Consider the following 19,468-nt stretch of genomic DNA (forward strand, 5'->3'; position numbering starts at 1 on the left):
GGATCTTGGCCCTGTTTAGTTGGATCCAAAATGTCCAGAAAAAATAAGATTGGGGAAAATTGTACTGTGACTAAATGAGCACAAGATCATAGTTTTTAAAAGTGGACTGCTATACTTTTCTCCTCCCTCCTTTGGAGCTACTAGCAAACAGCAACAAGGGTAACAAAAGCTAAAGCCACTGAACTGACCCAAAACTGCTTTACAAGCAAAAGGGCAGGGCTACAGACTTCAGTGAGGCAGTCAGCAGCTAAAATGTAGGGGCAGAAGTTTCAGAGGCCGAGAAGAAAGGGCTCAGTTTGATCCGCAGATGGCTTGGCCTTCTCTGACTCAAAGCTGCTGCCTCCATTTTCATTCTGTGCCAGCTGGTGCCAAGGCACTGTTACTGCTAAAGGGCCAGAAGGCAAAATCTCTCCAGAAAGGTCATAAGGTTCGCTGTCTTCTGAAAGGTCAAGGGGCACGCTCTCCGGTAGAGTTTCACTGGGCGCACCATGGATCATCTCGGGCTATAGTGAGGAAAATGAGTATCAATGGGCAGTATTGATGAAGCCAAAGGTTTCTCTATAAGCATAGCCACTAGGCACAGGCCAAGTCAGTGCAATGGCAGCAAGGATGATGCACAAGCAAAGGCACTTACAGCAATCTGACAATAATTCTCCCCAAAATGATAGTCTTTCCCTACTTTTACATATCTTACGTATTTGTGGCCTATATCCACTCTTTCCCTGGAAAGCACAGTTGCTCATCACAGATGATCAGGAATCCTGCACAGATATTGTGATGGTTCAAGTCATGTCCCATCATTTGTACAGTCAGAATTTAGGTAATTCCACTCTACTTTTAGATATTTCAAATCCAAGACTGCATCACCCTCAATTATAATTTATATATAGAAGTCCATTTGAATTTTTTATTTTTATTTTTAAATGTAATATATCAATGGTTCTCAATGTGAGCCATATCCCCCCTCAAGAGGCCAAGTCATATTTCCAGGCATGTCCGGGGCAGGATGTCAAAGAGGTAAATGAGGCTCAGTAGAGGGTCATGAGCAAAAAAAGGTTCAGAGTCCTTGTTACATACCAACTGACTTGCAAAGATTCCTGATAGTTTACAATAGGCTTGCACAATTCATAGAAGAAAAGGAGTCATAATGGATTTTTAAAAACTTGCTATTTTATGCTACTCAGTCACACTCTTGTGACATCATGCTCTTGTGAAGTCGTGCTTTTGTGTAATCAGCAGCTTTATAAATATCATAATTAAATAAATAAATAGTTGATGTGACAATCAGTTGTTTGGTAGAGCAGTATGACAACAGCAATGGAGCATTGTGTTTTTCAAAGTAATAGCAGTACTGGCAATCTTTGGCAGCAATGAATTTGAGTTTTCAAAAATGTTGTACAGAACTGGTTTACAATATAACTCCATTAGCTATCCAGATGCTAGCTCCTGATGAATAGTTTTAAGGGATCTACTCTTTCCTCTTTTTTATTGTTAATCTGGAGTCGGATAGTCCTATGTACTGTACAGTACAGAGAACTTGTTGGGATGATAGTATCCACCACATTTAAGAAAGCAACATAAAATGTTATCATATTTTATTTTCCTACTGAAGAAGTCTGTATACTATTGAATAAGTCAGTCAAAATAATTTGTTCCATCAAAGTTTGTCACCTATTGGAAGCTTTTGTGTCAGAAAACTGTATTACTGTATTACTCAAGAGGATCCATTTCTATATGAAAAGCAGAATTTCTTAAAGAAAAGGATACTAACTTTCCATCTCCTCTGTGGGTTCTCCCTGGGCTCATTGATGGTTGTGATGGACAAACTGGAGGATGAGTCTCTGTGGTGGATTGGTTCACTGAAGGTTAAAAAGGTAAAGGTTCCCCCGCACATGCGTGCTAGTCGTTTCCAACTCTAGGGGCCGGTGCTCATCTCCGTTTCAAAGCCAAAGAGCCAGCGTTTGTCCGAGGACGTCTCCGTGGTCATGTGGCCGGCATGACTAGACGCCAAAGGCGCACGGAACGCTGTTACCTTCCCACCGTAGTGGTCCCTATTTTTCTACTTGCATTTTTACGTGCTTTTGAACTGCTAGGTTGGCAGAAGCTGGGACGAATATAAAGTCTATCCCTGGAGTGGATGTATCAAGAGACTCCAAACAACTCTAGCCTCAGAACAATGTGTTAAACCGTGCCATTTCCCCCCTTGTCAATAATCTAATCTTAGGTTAACTTATAAATTAAGACCAAAGGTTATGCTTACTAATGACATACTTGAAACTTATATCTTAAAAATAACTCAGATTTCTCTGTGAAAAAATATTTTCAAAATGTAATCCTCTTAACTTTTAATATAAACAGGGCAGCTGGCTTATTTCAAAGCTTCTTCCTTCCTGACGTTATCCTTAACTTAGAAACTGTGTGCAGAAGAGTGGAAACATGCACCAACATCCACCCTACTTGTCTTAAAGTGTAGTCTAAATATCTAGAGACTGTTCATTCTAAATGTTTAACATGCTCTTCCTTCCTGAACATGAAATAAAATCAACAAAAGAATAGTCTGTTGCTTTGGACTTTGTTCTGTCTTGTAGAAAGATGCCAGATTGTAAATAAACTCCAGAAAGCTATACATGAATGTAGGTAGAGTTTGTTTGTTTTTGTAACAAAGAATCTGTAATAGTTTTTGAATCATGTTTTTCTACATATTTTCAAAGCTTTCCCAAATGATTCTTCTTAAGACTGGCAATTTTCTTTCATGCTTTCTCATTTCTCCATCTCACACATGCAATACAAATATAGCCATGAGATAATCTTACTGTAATAAATTCTCATTATCTCACTATAGTGTTATAGCAATAAAGAAAAATAATGTTCTGAATAATCCAGAAGTTAATGTCAAAACAATGTAATTGTTTTTATTCCTTTTTTCAAAGACTTACTGGAATACACTGAGACACACCTAATTCCTAACACATAGGATGAAAAATCAATTTTAGCTGGCAGCATGTGTAAAACAATTTAAGATTTAGAAGGATGAGATATCAGATTTCTGTTGCTTTAGAATAGACACTATTTGCCTATGTCTCTGCAATACCTGTGAAATCTATATATTTGTTCAGAAAAAAATACAGATTTGACTCTTGTATCAAATCAGCTGAAGACATTTGGTTGTTTGAACAAAAGCCTTTTCATGCATGCTTCTTAGATTGTGTATTATTTTTATATTATTGATTTTTGCATTATTTAATATAATTTTGTAAGCCATCCAGAACTGTTGTGATCCATGGTCATATAAAGCAGACAAATAATACGATCTCATTCTGTCTATTCCATAAAAATCATATAGACTGTAACTGTGACCTGTAATGCACTGTATTTCAAGAACAGGAGCAAAAGCTGTCTACATGAAACTAAATTTACAGTGCTGGGGGAATGTATAAAAGGTAAATTGCACCATAGTTTATTTTAATGATTTGTGGTATCAAGTATTTTCACTGCCGACATCAAACCATAGTGTGCAATACAATTTCCTTCAACTTCACAACATTCAGTTTTGTGGCATCCGCAAGTATGGCTGGTTATTGGGTTTTATGATTTAAACAGCACAATTGACATATGTGGCATTGTATAAACTAAGAGATGATTGCTTGCTTCAAAGAGCCTTTAGTCCAACACAAGTAGCTGTATGTGTGCCCCCACCACCACTTCTAACTATCTTATGCTGAGCACTATTGGGAAAAGATGCTTCCTTTAGTTCATCTTCTATCCTATGAGCTAATTAATCACTGGGGAACTCGTCTACTGCAACAATGCAAACTACATTCCAACAAGGCCATTTTTCCAGCCAGGAATGCTTTAAAACAACAGCAATAGAAGCAGCAATTTATTAATAAACACCAGTACAATTTACTCTATATGAGACACCACCAAGAAACAACATTATGCATTTTTAAGAGTTACAGGAAGGAGCTAACCTTGGAAATATTTTGCAAGAAGCCAATGACTTTTGTGAGATGCTGCACTGAGCTAAATTTTCTAAGCATCTCTTGGGAAACTTTTACATCAAGGCCATGAATGATACTGAAAATAGAAGAGAACAATCCCACAGCTGCCCACCAAGGGAAGATACAGCCATAGCCTTATAGGGATTTGTGTATTTTAACTGGGTTTTTTTTATGCTGAAGGGCAGAGGGTTGTCAAAATCTGCCTGCAGCATTCAAGGAAATTCAACTGTTCTTATAAAAAGGCTGCTATGCTACAGTAAATTCATGCTAGTCTTTATAATTGTGCACTTGCATACTAATAGAACCTCTTGTGGTTTGGGCTTATTTAAAATGTCTAAGTCTATAACTCTGGCTTTGAATACCGGAACATGGGAAATCCAAGAGGGGATGGGGAGGTAATAATTCTGCACTATATGTTCCTTTGGGCACTGGATTTTGCTGGATTCAGGACAGCACTAGGTTCTTATGGATTCTCTTATAATTTTGCTTTTCATACCTATAAGAAAATTAATGCTGGCTTCTCTTGTAATATGATTAGATGGATAAAAATATTGGCAGATATAAAGGAAAGATTTCAAAGTATAGTACAATAGCAGCAGTATGTGGATTTATGGAACATCATGAAACAGGGAATACGGAAAGTCCCAGTGTTTTTTGCATTTAACCATTTTTGTTCTCCTGGAAGAGAGAAATGTGCTAGATGCTGACATTTACACAGCTGAACAAATGGCATTAGAACTGAATGGTAACTCTGATATGGACCCCTCTGTAAATTCCTGCAGAAAAATAGTTTTCCATTACTATGTATATTTCATCTTTATTTTAGAGAAATGTTTTGCCTATTTTTCAAAATTGTGTCAGTAAGTTATTTTTAAATACATGTGCAAAACAAAAATTTGGCAAGACGATGGTGAACAAAATTAATGAGTTCCAATACTGCTTTGAAAAATGCTAAGAGATTTGCCCTTACAAATGAATAAAAATTAAGAGAAACAAAAATGCTACGCAGAATTATGCAAACAAAAAATATTAATTCATCTGGAAAAATGCTACAAGTACTTGGAAAGTTTGGAGCATCACTTAATTGCTCTCGGCCACCAAAAGAAGAAAGCAAACATCATTCTTAGGATATAATTACAGAGGTACTCATAAAATGTAATTACACAATGTGATTAATTTAGAAAAATCATTTCCAGAAAAACTGCCACACCCTTATTCTCTTTTCACAAAGTGATCCACATATTAAATGTTAAATTCTCTACACATTCTCAGATATTTCAGTGCACATTTGTAAACAAAGACTATGAAACTCAGGCAAATTGTTATTAGCAAAGCAAATGCTTTCATCATGGCTCTTCAGTGAGCTGTAATGAACAAAGTTTCTTTCAAAACATTACTGAGTGGCAAACACTAGTTGATTATTATATAAATGTGAAAAGAATAAAGAACAGGAGAGGGGAAATTAAAATTATATGAAAAATATAATGACTTAAATTTCTTCTTCTGCACACCTATTAAATGTGTACTTTTGTATCAAGCCATCCTTCTTAAATATTGCTTAATAGATGTCCAGCTCCATTTTATGACTGACTTCAGATAATGTTGCACAGATTGTCTTCATTTAGTGCCTGTCTTGTACAGTGATCCTTCGCTGTTATGACAATGATGCAAAAGTAACTTTGCAACCAGTGCCCACATTTATGATCTTTGCAGGGAGGAAAAGGAAAACTGAAGTAAGATTGTAAGCACAGTCACAGTTTTACTTAGCAACCACTTCATTTAATGACTGAGTTGATTAACTAAGATTACCTGTATAGGCAAGTTTGGATGGGTTTTGCCCTAAATAAATAAACTACATATGACTGCAATCTTATTATGTCAAGAGAAGAGAATAAATAAATAAATACATAATCCTAACTTTCCTACATTTCAATCCTCAGTGGAGGTAAAATAGAAGTTGTCTTCTATTTTGAAAATACCAGGTACCACTTAAGCCCCTTGAGCTCCTGTGTTATTTGCTTTAAGCAATAACAGAAGTGCACTTTAGGATATTCACAGGATTACACTTAGAGAAACAACTGTTTTAATAACTTTTTTTTTAAAAAAAAACACTGCCTCTGATGTGTTCAACAGTATATTTCTGTTGTGATTCAGGGTCAGCCTGTGGGTTCAGCAGTTGGGTCGGACGACTCAGAGGAGGAGGGGGGTGTTGAAGAGCTTGCTGAGGGGGTTGAAGATCTTGCTGATGAGAGCCCTCAGCCAGGCCCCTCCCACCTGGTCACGACGGAGACCCAGCTGTGTGAGCCTGACAGCGTGGATGAAGATGACCCACAGCTGGCCCTGTTCAAGGATGCCCGACGCAGGAGGCAGTCAATCAGGAGTAAACAGAGAAAAGCAATGGGGCACCTCGGAAGGAGGCAGAGAGAAGCCACGCCCTGAACTGTATAAAAGGGGAATGCGTGGGAGGGCTGGTTTGCTGAAGGCAACCACTTGATTAGTTCCTGTTTCATAGCTCCTGTTTCATGGTTGGTGTCTTGTTTTGCTCTGTTTTATGTTAATAAATTTGGCAGGCTTAATTCCAGCCTCTTGCCATTTGTAAAGGGGTTGTACCTGCCTTTTCTGCAGGGCCGGTAGCAGGCTGGTACAGAACAATTTCTTCCAAAATCAAGGCATCAACCCTGGTTTGCCAGCAATTCAATTTTGCCCCATGAATATACATATTACTAACACCCTCTTAAATGTTCAAATGATGTTATAGGTCACAAACTTAATTGGTTGGGAACATATTCAGAGTGGTGCAAGCCCTATATCTACAATTCAGAGAACATTAGTATGTTAGCAGCATAATCCCCAGGCCAAACAGTAATCACTGCCAGAGCTATTCTGAAACAAAACACACTGTGTCAGGCAGGGCGAGAAGCATCCAAAGCAACAGCAAAGACTGAGGTTGATATTTTTTAAAAAGCCTCTTTGAAAGGAAATCTATCCTTTTTTGTATAAAGAGAAAAGTTGTGTTGCAAAAAAAGCAAAGTTCTAGAAAATATCAATCAGCAGCTTTTCCCATCACCCATATGGTCAATTGTGATTCTTGTGTTATGATGAATCTATGTGGCAAAGTTAATTCTGCAGTTATCTTTAGCCTGCCAGCTCTCTACTCACTCTGAAATAATTACAGTTTAATCATTGGTTCTACTGTTTTTTGTAGCATACAAAAGCCATCATTCTATTATCGTTTACTCTTATAACAACACTATTTTCTTCATTGTAATAAATAAAAGCTAGTGGGATTGGCAAAAATAATGGTCATTTTCTGTATTTATTATTTTTACAAATTCCTCAAGGTGGCATACATATCCAACATACCTTCTATTTTCTCCAAAACAACAACCTTGTGAGGTGGGCTGGGCTGAGTATGATTGGCCCAAATTCACCCATCTGCCTTTCATGGCTAAGCCAGGACTTCAACTCATGGTGTCCCACTTTCAAATTGAGTCTATGCACAAATAAGTACAAAAAATCTACACTCCTAATTCTTGCTTAGATATTAAATTACACTTTATATGCATTTTATATAGATATTTTTAAAAATAATCCACCTAAGAATGTTTCCATATTGCAGGTTATCATTTCTATTAGTCTCATATTTCAGATGTAACGCTGAACATTATTTGCTTTAATGCCATCGGGAGTACTTCAGTGTGATTTAAGAACTTGCAGTCTAAGTTATAGCACAGCCACTATCAGATTCATTAACATAATGAGTATGTTATGCCTATTTCAAAATTCAATATGCCAAGCAAACAAACAAATCTATTCTATAAAATCTGAAAGTTATGTTCCACAGTATGACATTTTTTTTCAAAACTAGGCTGTTCTATAGCAATCCAAGATACTTTTGTCATAACTTTAGGGGAGGCAAACTTTAATACTTGTAAAGTAATTATATAAGATTTTAAAATGTTTTTATTCCTTCCTTTTATTTTCTCTATTTTTTATCTGATGAGCCCTGAAACTCTATTTCAGTGATTTCCAATTAAGAATAATTTTTAACTGTGTTGAATTGAGTTCATATAGATAATATGGAGTATTCCTGCCTTTGAGGCATGATATACTTGAGAATGTTCAAGACATGAATCAGTGGGTTATATCAGTCAGGTATTTGCTGGAGTCCTCAAACGGATATAACCCAATCTCCTTGCATGTTGTGGTAGTAAAAATACAACTATATTTTGCATATTTCACCCTCAGGTAGAAAAGAAGCTCAACTGAATTTTAAAAAAATGTTGTCTCAATAGTATGACTTAATCTATGATTAATTAATTAATTTAATTTAATTTAATTTAATTTAATTTATGATGCCCTGTTTTTTTTATACAGACTATAAAAGCTTAGACCATCAGAGGAAAGGAAGACTGGCTTGAAATTACATGTTTTTGTTTGTTTGATATTAACAAATTTAAAGCGGGCCAGGAAATATGAGACAGAATTTTGTGTGTGTGTGTGTGTGTGTGTGTGTGTGTGTGTGTGTGTGTGTGTGTAGAGGGAAGACTACAATGCAGAACAAAGCTGCTTTTCACCAAAGTGGCAAAGAATTCTAGGACATAAAGACAAGGACAAAATAATATTACATCAGGAAACATAACTTTATGCTTGTTACCATCTTCAAAAAGTACAATTTATACGTTATTCTCTGCAACACAACTTCTCTGAAAAGTGGCAATAAGGCATAGAGATTTCTTTCCTAAACGAAGTTAATATGAATATTTGAGAAACTTAAAAAAAGATTTCCAATTCTGTAACTATTAATGAGAAAGGTTGGTTCCCTTCTATGTTATAAAACAACTAAATTTCTCTCTCTGATTTTGATCAAATTCCTCCATGGTTTAAATGGGCATGCAGGCCAATTTTGGAATCTTAGCAAAATCTTGGGCAATGAAATATGTATAGCATTCAGTCCTTTTTCTCTCCAAGATTTCAGAAATGGGATAACTTTTGAAGATGCAATATATGGTGTTTAGTAATAAAGAAGCTTTGGAAAGCCCTATACAGAAGAGGCAATAATCTGTTTTGGCACCGATAAAGGCCAACTATAAAAAAGTAAATAGATGAGATTAAATGGCACCTTACCTGGTAGATCATGACTTTAAAATTCCTACGCTTCAGCAATTCCGTCTCATTGGATTCTAACTTCTTGATTTGTCCAGCTTGTTTTTCCAGATTTTGTCGGACAGTTTTCACATTAACACTGACTTTACGGACTTTCTCCAACATCTTATTGACTGTATTGCTGGTGGTGGTGTGGGCTTTGGTGAGCTTAGCCAGTTCTCCCTGGATGCTGGCAACTACACCATCCATTTCTTGCTGTCTCTCTTCCAATTGAGTCTGGGTCAGCTGAATCTGATCCACAGCCCCAATAATCTTGTCCAAAAGGGTAAGCACCATAACACCATTGATCTGGTCAGATTTAATGGGTTCCTCAGCAGCTGGCTCCTCCGAAGCCTCAGATACAGTTGGCTGCTCGATGATATGGAGGGTGGTGTCTGCCATGGTCACTTAAAAGTTCTGACTACGAAAATCTGGAGAAGCTTGACACTGTAGTGACAAGACAGAGGAGTGAAGGCTGAAACAGAGATCTCTCAGTTCTGGGAGACCAGCCAGAAGCCAAGAGCTGAGCGTGTGGATTTATGCTTCAATTGAAATGGTACAATCCTTGCAAAGCTGTCAGGAAAACTGTCCTGCAAAGTTTTCCAGGCTCTGAGGCCATTGGTTGACTCCACCTCAACTGAAGGAAAGGACGCTGTTGCCAAATGCCTTGTCGACCCACCCCTTTTTTTCTACAATGATTAAAATAGTTGGAGAGAAGGCAACAGCTTTAGCATGTGAGCACAGGCAATGTTTGTGCGTTTGCTCACTCCCTCACAGAGGAATGCAAAAATCTAAACTCCAACAGCCTCTGCTGCTTAATAGGTGGTGGGAGGGCAATGATTTCTTAGCAAAATTTCTCAGGAATCTAGAGGGAGGAGAGGAACAAATATTCTGTACAAAACTGATAATGGAAAAACCACCTACTCTGTGAATATCAGTGAATATGTAACAGTGGCTCGATGGGAAACAGCTGCACGGAAGAGTACAGCTGGGATAACCCAGAAATTTCTGTGTTGAGCCAGGCCAGCTTAAAGTTTCATATTTCCTTTTAAAGGCATTCAGTGACAGTTTAGGACACACACACAGCTTGGATCACTCAGCATACACAACTGGTAATACAACTGAATTCAGCAGTGCTAAAGATATGTGGTCAAAACAACATGCACGTACAGTTCCAATGTACTTCAGAAAAGTCTATCTGGATTAAAAATGGAGCTTTTTGGTCCAAAAAAACTTGCTAGTTGTATGGCATAGGCTTGTTGTTTGCTGTACAGTACTTATTAAATGTTGCCTGCAACAGCAGTTGCCATTTTATGGATATTGAAGCAATTCTGGACTAGTAACTTGCTATAAACATAACTGAGGATTATTGTGCATGCCTTCCAATGTGATCAAATGTTATGGGTCTCACCGAGAAACTTCTCCTTAATTTAAATGAAAGCTGTATGAGTGGGAATGAATTCCATAATGATCATGAATGTATGAATATCTCAGAATACAAAGAAAAGTTCTTGATTTAGGTGGGCTATTTTCATTATTTAGACCAGAGGTGGGGAAGATGACCTCTTTATGACTTGTGGACTTCAACTCTCAAAATTCCTGAGCCAGTTCTGGGAGTCCACAAGTCATAAAAGGACTATTGTTCCCCACCCCTGATTTAGATTATTGAGAGCAAAAATGTACTCCAAAAGATTTTAGGAAGCATTCTTCCATGAATTCTACAGCTTCTGTACTCTTGAAAAAAAAATCCACAATAAATCCTTCCAGTTTGAGTTTGGAAATGACAGACACTGATCTCAGCATTTGTCTAAAAGAACCCAAGAAAAAAAAGGAAAAGTTGATAGGAAAAATAAAACAGCAAACGTTTGGTTGGAATTCATGGTTCAAAAGTAGCCCTTAAAAAAAGAGCTAATCATCCCCCTAACTATTGTAAACCAGCTATGAGTCAGTGGCTTTCCAAAACAAAATCTTCTACCAGTAGCTAGAATTGGTTGTTTCTTACTCCTACCAGCATAGGCAATATTGTATCGATGAGAAAATTCTGTGGCTTTAACAGTGCAGCGGACATTGATGGACTCTATATAGCCAACCTTGTAGAGGAGCTGGGCAGTATAAAAATAATTAATTAATTAAAGATGGCTTCAGCACATCAGGAAAAAGCAGCCTGAAGTAGACCCAAAGGTGCTTTTCCAAAAGGCAACTCTTGGTTTTTTTCGTTGAAAATATTTCACTTATCAAGGAAAAAAATCAAGGAAATTCAGTTGCCTTTTAGAAAAGTACCTTTGGGACAACTATGACCCAGATGATTGAGAATCTCCACAGACATTTAACCTGGAGTACAAATAATGTACCTAGTCTGAATGCATTCAAGGAATTCTTAATGACATTCCTTATGAACAATGTAAATGGCCTAATAGTGAGTGAATCAAATGAGTGGTCCATTTGACAATATTAACTAATTCTGGTACATTTTTTATCACATATGAAAGAATAGGTATCTGACCGAGGTATTGATGTACAACACATCATTTTTATTGCTCAAATCAGACTTCCACATCCAATGTCTTGCAGATGTTTAATCCTTCAATTTCTATAAATCCCAGGCAGGATGTGGAAGTTATTTTTATTTGCTTTGGTTTGTAAAAATAAAGTCTGGTTTACTAGCCTGACATTTGGCAGATAAATATATATACATAACTGCATAAAAACACAATTCAATTGCCAAAACTACATCAGACATCATTATTTATTCATACAGATCCTGTGTCAGGCTCAGGTGACAAGCCAGTTAATCAATTTACTGTTGCAATCAATGGATCAACACTTTGTTGATCTGGAAAAAAAGATACTTCTTGCACTTGGGGGAGAATACAAGGAAGAAAAAAATACTACATATATACACATCAAGAAATTGCAAGATAAGTGACATCATGCAGAACAAATAAAAAGATATAAGAAATAATATTTTAATATCCTAAGAGAAAGGAAACATATCTAAAACTAGCTCATACCAACGCTATACTTCTTTCTTGTCTTTCTATCTTTGCAATCCATCCTTGCTTCATACTGTAGACATCCTTCTGGTTTTTTAACTACTGTACTTTTATCTTTTTCAGAATTTCATCAAGTTTATCCAACCAATGTTTTCTTGCTTTTTCCCTTCCTCCTGGCTTGTTTGCTCTTTATTTTATATCACCAAACTATCTTAAGAAACTTAAGATACTTAAGTATACTACCAAGGCCCAGACAAGGTAACTCCTTCTTGCTTGAAAGCTTGTGCTGAACAACTGGCCCCCATCTTCACCCACATCTTTAATAAATCAGATGTGATATGTTCCTTCTTGCTTCAAATACTCTACTATCATCCCAGTGCTGAAGAAACTGAACGACTACAGACTGGTTGCTCTGACATCAATAGTTATGAAAACTTTTCAAAGGCTAGTGCTAGCCCACCAGAAAACCATCACAGATCCAACTTGCAACTTGCCTATTGAGCAAACAGATTGGCAGATGATGCTGTTAATATGGCTCTGCACTAAATCCTATAACTTCTTGAATCTCCAAGGACCTATCCAAGGGTCCTTTTTGTAGACTTCAGCTTGGCAGTCAGCGCCCTCATTCCAGATATTCTTCTAACTAAACTGATTTAGCTAGCCATGCCTGACCACACTTGTAAATGGATCATAAACTTTCTAAAAGCAGGAAACAGCAAGTGAAACTAGGCAAAATCGTATCACATATCTGTACAATTAACATAGCCCCCTCCCCAGGGCTGTGTGCTCTCTCCACTTCTCTTCTCTCTCTATGGAGACCAATGATTGCATTACAAAGGATCCCTCTGCTAAAATACTGAAATACCCTCTTAAATACCTAATTTGCATAGCATTCAATTTATTTATGATGTGTGGTTAAGGCATAGACTAGAAACTAGGTAACTCTGAATTCTAGTACTGGTAACATAGGGCCAATCACTTTCTCTCTCAACCTTAGGAAAGAACTGGCAAACCACTTTAAAAATGCTGCCCCCAAAAATCTGCAAAGGCACTCGTCAAGAGTCAAAACTGACTTGAAAGAACAGGTAATCTTTGACCGATGAAGTTACAACAGCACTGAAAAAAGTGACTTATGACTATTTTTCACATTTATGACTGTTGCAGCATCCCCATGGTCACGTGATCAATAAACTGAATGTATATATTAATCAACATACAGAAGAGCATATACATTTATATCCCCAACTGACACACCTCTCAAATCACTGGAAGCATTTTTTATACATTGATTCATACGTACAATAAACAACCAAGGTAATATAGCCCATCCTATCTTATTTTCAGCACCACTCCTAAGCATTTCATTACCACATTTTCCTCATCATATACTCTTATACTCTTATAGTTGTATTCAGCGAGTAATCAAGCTACATTCATACAGAACAAGCATTCACATTATCATACATTCTGTCTAAAATAATGAATGTATAATACAATCCATGTCATTCTCTACTCGTCTTCAGCTCGGCATTCAATAACATCATTCCATAAATCCTTCTCTGTAAACTGACTTAACTAGCTGTGCCTGACTACACTTGTAGATTATAAACTGTCTAATAGATAGGAAGCAACAGGTGAAGCTAGGTAAAATCAAATTGAATACACATTCAATTACTACAGGAGCCCCCCAAGGCTATGCGTTCTCTCCATTACTCTTTTCTCTATATATCAATGACTGCATCTCCAAGGATCCCTCTGTTAAAGTACTAAAGTTTGCAGATAATATAACAGTCATTGGTCTCATTCGAGACGACAATGAGTGTGCATAGAGGGGGAGGTTAAACGACTGGCCCAGTGGTATAGCCGAAACAATCTGAAGCTGAACACACTTGAAACTATACAGACAGTAGATTTTAGGAGAAGCTCTCCTATTCTACCACCTTTTACAATATTAGACAATACAGTAAAAACAATAGAGACCTTCAGGTTTCTGGGTTCTATAATCTGCCAGGACTTGAAATGGACACCTAACATTAGAACTATCATTAAAAAGGCACAAGGAATGATCTTCCTGAATCAACTGAGAAAGCTCAGATTCCCCAAGGATCTGCTGATAAAGTTCTACAGAAGAATTATTGAGTCTGTCATTTGTACTTCTCTAACTGGTTTGACCCAGCAACCAAATAAAACAGGTACAGACTTCAATGGATAGTTAAGACTGCAGAAAAAACAATTGCAACTAGACTGCCTTCCATTGAGGACCCGTATACTGCGCAAGTCAAAGAGGGCTGAGAAAATATCTACACATCCCTCATATCCTGGACATAAACTGTTTCAACTTCTCTCAGGACAGTGCTATAGGGCATTGCATGACAAAACTAGACACAAAGTTTTTTCCCCCATGCCATCACTCTGCTAAACATCTAACTTCCATAGTACTGTCTTATGCATGAAGAATATCTATCCATGTAGTACGACTGTATTGCTATTATCCTTGTCATCTTCCCTACCTTTTCCTATTGATATATTATGATTTATGATTGTATCTTATGATTTATAATCTATAACATCACTTTGATGTTTGTATGTATACTGAAAGTTTATGCACAGGAGACAAACTCCTTGTGTATCCAATCACACTTGGCCAATAAAGAATATTCCAATATTCCAATTCCAATTCCAAATTACTCTTATTAAGGGATGCAGTTATAAGACATAGTAAAATGCATTTCTGAATTTAAGGAATCAAGACTTACAAGGGTTGTAAATGTATCATTGCAACATTTTGTAAATTAGTTATTAATGAATTAATAACTTCAACCCCTCAATGGCTAGGTAAATTTATGCATCATTTCGTGAAGACAAATTATTTATCTAAAATATTTATATGGCTGTCCAATACAGACACCATGACTTTGGGTGGCATACAAAATTATTAAAACAAAATTCAAAAGAAAACTAGAGAGCTTTGCTAATCATAAAACCCCACCAAAAAACCCATGTGTTGCATCATTTCCAAAGAAATTGTATTCATATATAAATGTGAATACTAAATATTGGGTAACAGTATTCTATTGCTCTTGCGTATCCTATTTTCTAAATGGCTCTCAAATATTTTTGTACGTAAAGCAATATCCAAAAATATTACACAGAAATCAATCAATCAATCTTCTTCAACTGCTGCTCTGTAGATACTTTGAACTAGAATTGCGAGAGTTGGAGCCTTAGAGATCTCCTGGGCGTTACATTGAAAAAGCCCGATCAGAGTTGTCCCCTTCGTTGCCCCAGATCCCGGTGTCTCCGAAAAAGGGCGAATGTGGGGATGAACCCCGTTTTTCGGATTAAATCCTCTGTTCATCGAAAGAAGAATAACAACGTAACTCCCAACGAATAAGATAACTCTCCGTGCAGACGGGCCACTGAAGAACTAGGCCGTCACTATCTTCCCACCCAAGCAACAAAATGGACGCCCCGCCCACCAGCGGGAGAACGGATCCGAGAGCAGAAGGCCGGACCATGCCCGATTTCCAGCCGTCCGGTAGGAGGGAGTTACGTCTTTACGTAGTGACGTCATTGACGGAAGCTCAGGCGGCAGCTGTGGACTGAGGTTGTGGGTCGCCCTTGGGAAGGTAGGTTGGTGGGAGTCCTTTGGGAGGAGGTTTTCTTTCGGGGGGGGGTCTAAGCGGGAATTACAGGATGCTCTTTGTTATGGGGGAGCAGTCGGGTGATGGAATGGTTGTGTGAAGGGGTTTTTGATGCTGGCGTTCTTCCAGCTTAATGCTTAGGACTCTTGCCCTCTTAATCCGTGTTGTTTCATTAAAAAGGAGAGGGAAAAAAGAGATTTTATCGGTGTGAGGTTGGGAAGCGGGACATTGGGGTCATCTCTGGGGGGACCAAGTTTTTCCTTGCGATCATACCTGGGTCGTCATTGAAAGGAGGGGACGCTTCGTCAGCATTTTTGAGAGGGCAGGCATTTTGAGGGAAATAATGTTTTATATTGCTTTAATCTTGCATATGGGGCTTTATTTTTTATGATCAAAGGATATTGGGGATTGGAATTGGATGATCATGGAAGACGGTTGGTGAAGGAGAAATATTTGATAGCTTTTCCTTCCACTTCTTTGCCATAATTGTGAAGAATTTATGCCACGAGTGGGTGGACAGTAGATCCAGTGATGTGCGAGGTACTAGCAGCTTTCTGACGTTCATTTGGTGAACTGATGGGGCAGGATCTGAAATGCAAATAAATTGAAAAGCAATACTAATTTGATAGAAGGAATGACTTTCTCAAAAATTATTGTGTCACTCTCCCCCCCATGATTACTGAAAGCAGAAATATTAATTATCTGTGGAATTTGGAAAAGGCTTTGGTTATACAGCAGAGAATAATATATAAATAAAAAAATCATTGATTCATTGTCGACATGTTATCAGCTGCACAAATCTGGATGGCCATTAGGCAGCAGCAAAGAATCTGTTTCTTTTTCTGCCATCTAGTGATAATTTGGAATTTTGTAACCTAAATCTGGAATCTCTAGCTCTAGGATCTTTGGCTATTTATTATCCTGATTTTTATTCTAATTGCTAGATCTTTCTGGTTTTGTTAGTAGGATATAGTCACTAGACATTTTTCAATTATGGAGGCTGGGAATATAGTGTACCTTGTGGTTTCCAGTTAACTTTGAATGGTAGCTTGCCTGTATCATTTTTAATGCAAACTATAATATACATAAATTAAAACTTATTGTGTATCCTATTGTTTAAAAAGAGGAAATACAAATCTTTTGAAAGCTGTTCAGGTTCTCCACGTTCTCAAGTGGATAATATAATTCTGTTTATTGGCATGCTTAATTCACTAATAGGAAGCATAGTAAGGCATTCTTTAAAGTGCTTGTGTTAGCAATTAATAAGTGATGCTTTCTAGATAGAGAACAATGCATTTTGGTTGATGAGAATTCAAATATTTCATGGATTTGCTTAGACGTATCTGTTTGCTTAGCAATTTCATGTCTATAAGCATATAATTAGTGCCTTTGCATTTTATGACCTTTATTGGAGATGCCACAGTACCAAGTATTCTTTGCTTCCATGGATCCCCAGTCTATGAGCTCTGGATAAGGGTGTGTTCCGAAAATTGAAATTTGAATCTTTGGGCTACAGGTGAATTTGCCGCAGCATGATAGGGGCAAAAAAAAAAAAGCTCCTTAACTGAAATAGCTGTCAACTATAAAGTACCATTAGTATTTCTAAAATAGAAGATACTGTTTGATGTTATGAGATGAGCTGATTTGATTTGATTTTGATTTGATTTGATTTATTAATATTTCTATACCGCCCTTCTCCCGAAGGACTCAGGGCGGTTCACAGGGCAAGAATAAAATACAAAGTTACAAATATTAAAAGGAGATTAAATAGTTGCCCGTTAAAACAATTAATATATTACATTTATAAAAAACCCCCAAAATACTACAATAAAATACAAAAATAAAACCCCACCAATCCCCCATCAGGCCAGGCCGGCTTGTGCAAACAAAAACGTCTTCAGATCGCGGCGAAAGGAGCGAAGATCGGGCGCCATCCGGAGCTCTACCGGTAACTGATTCCAAAGCTCCGGAGCGCCCACAGAGAAGGATCTCCCCCTGGGAGCCACCAATCGACATTCTCTGATCGGCGGCACCCTGAGGAGACCCTCTCTGTGGGAACGCACAGGGCGCAGGGAGGTTGATGCCGGCAGCAGGTGTTCCCTAAGGTACTCCGGACCCCTGCCATGTAGGGCTTTAAACACCATTACTAGTACCTTGAATCTCACCGGAAAGACAACTGGTAACCAATGCAGCTCACGGAGCAGAGGTGTAACATGGGAGTATCGGGAGACTCCCAACACAACTCTCGCGGCTGCATTCTGTACCAGTTGGAGCCTCCGGGTGGTCCTCAAGGGCAGCCCCATGTAGAGAGCGTTGCAGTAGTCTAGACGAGAGGTCACGAGCGCATGAGTGACCGTGCATAAATCATCCCGGCTTAGATAGGGCCGCAACTGGCGCACCAGGCGAACCCGGGCGAAAGCCCCCCTAGTCACAGCAACTATGTGGTCTTCCAAGGTGAGCCGTGAATCTAGGAGGACTCCCAAGTTGCGAGCCCTATCTACAGGGGGTAATAATTCACCCCCCATAGAAAGAGATGGAATATCCGAATAAACCCGGGATGAAGGTATGCAAAGCCACTCAGTCGTGTCGGGGTTGAGTTGAAGTCTGTTCCTCCCCATCCAGACCCGGACCGCCTCCAGGCAACGGGACATCACGTCGAGGGCATCACTGGGGTGGTTTGGGGTCGAAAGAAAAAGCTGGGTATCATCAGCATACTGATGATACCCAACTCCAAAACCACGAATGATCTCACCCAGCGGTTTCATATAGATGTTGAACAGGAGAGGCGAGAGGACCGACCCCTGAGGAACTCCACAAACGAGAGACCTCGCGGTCGACCTCTGCCCTCCTGTCAACACCGACTGCGAACGTCCCTGGAGATAGGAGGAGAACCACTGTAAAACCGTGCCTCCCACTCCCAATCCCCTGAGACGCCGCAGCAAGATACCATGGTCGATGGTATCGAAAGCCGCTGAGAGGTCTAATAGGACTAGAACAGAGGAATGTCCCCTGTCCCGAGCCCTCCAGAGATCATTCACCAGCGCGACCAATGCCGTCTCCGTGCTGTACCCGGGCCTGAAACCCGATTGGTACGGGTCTAGATAATCCGCTTCATCCAGGACCAGAGGGAGCTGATGCGCCACCACACTCTCAACAACCTTCGCAAGAAAGCGAAGGTTGGAGACCGGACGAAAGCTGATGTTTGAAGCTTTAGGTTCAAGGCTGAATTATCTGCAAATGAGCTGCCTAAATTGGGATTATTTGAATGGCACATAAGAGGCATTAATGGTACATAGAAGTCACTGGAACCTACTGGTAACGTTATACTGCAGCTTCTAAGGATTGAAATAGCAAATGGCACTTAGACTAATATACCTCTTCACAGTGGTTTACAGAGTCAGCATATTGGCCCCCAACAATCTGGGTCCTCATTTTACCAATCTTGCAAGGATGGAAGACTCAGTCAGCCTTGAGCCGGTCAGAATTGAACACCTGGAGTGAGCAGTGAGTTAGCCTGCAGTACTACATTCTAACCACTGCACCACCACGGCTCTAAATAATTACAGATATATGGATGTCTTACACATTCAAAAGATCAGATATGGTAGTCTTTTGGAAGTTATTGGTCAGACTTGATATTGAGGGTAAACTGAGCATGCCAGAAAATGACTCTCATAATCCACAT

At 38.6% G+C, this 19,468-nt stretch overlaps 2 protein-coding genes across 4 annotated transcripts in view; one reads left to right on the forward strand and one right to left on the reverse strand.

Annotated features, from left to right (window-relative positions):
- CAVIN1 (caveolae associated protein 1) overlaps positions 1-9,818 on the reverse strand; it is a 33,515-nt gene extending 23,697 nt beyond the window's left edge. The window contains exon 1 of the mRNA XM_081344849.1: positions 9,129-9,818. Within this exon, the coding sequence (XP_081200975.1) occupies positions 9,129-9,548 (420 nt within the window). The 5' untranslated portion in view covers positions 9,549-9,818. The remainder of the gene's footprint in view (positions 1-9,128) is intronic.
- A 5,904-nt stretch (positions 9,819-15,722) lies between these two features.
- Positions 15,723-19,468, forward strand: part of ATP6V0A1 (ATPase H+ transporting V0 subunit a1) — a 73,827-nt gene continuing 70,081 nt past the window's right edge. For all 3 annotated transcript variants that reach the window (XM_081346517.1, XM_081346518.1, XM_081346519.1), the window contains exon 1: positions 15,723-15,768. The gene's annotated coding sequence lies outside the window, so the exon portion shown is untranslated. The remainder of the gene's footprint in view (positions 15,769-19,468) is intronic.

This window comes from Vipera berus, assembly GCF_964194415.1.
Source record: "Vipera berus genome assembly, chromosome: Z".
Lineage (NCBI taxonomy): Eukaryota > Metazoa > Chordata > Lepidosauria > Squamata > Viperidae > Vipera > Vipera berus.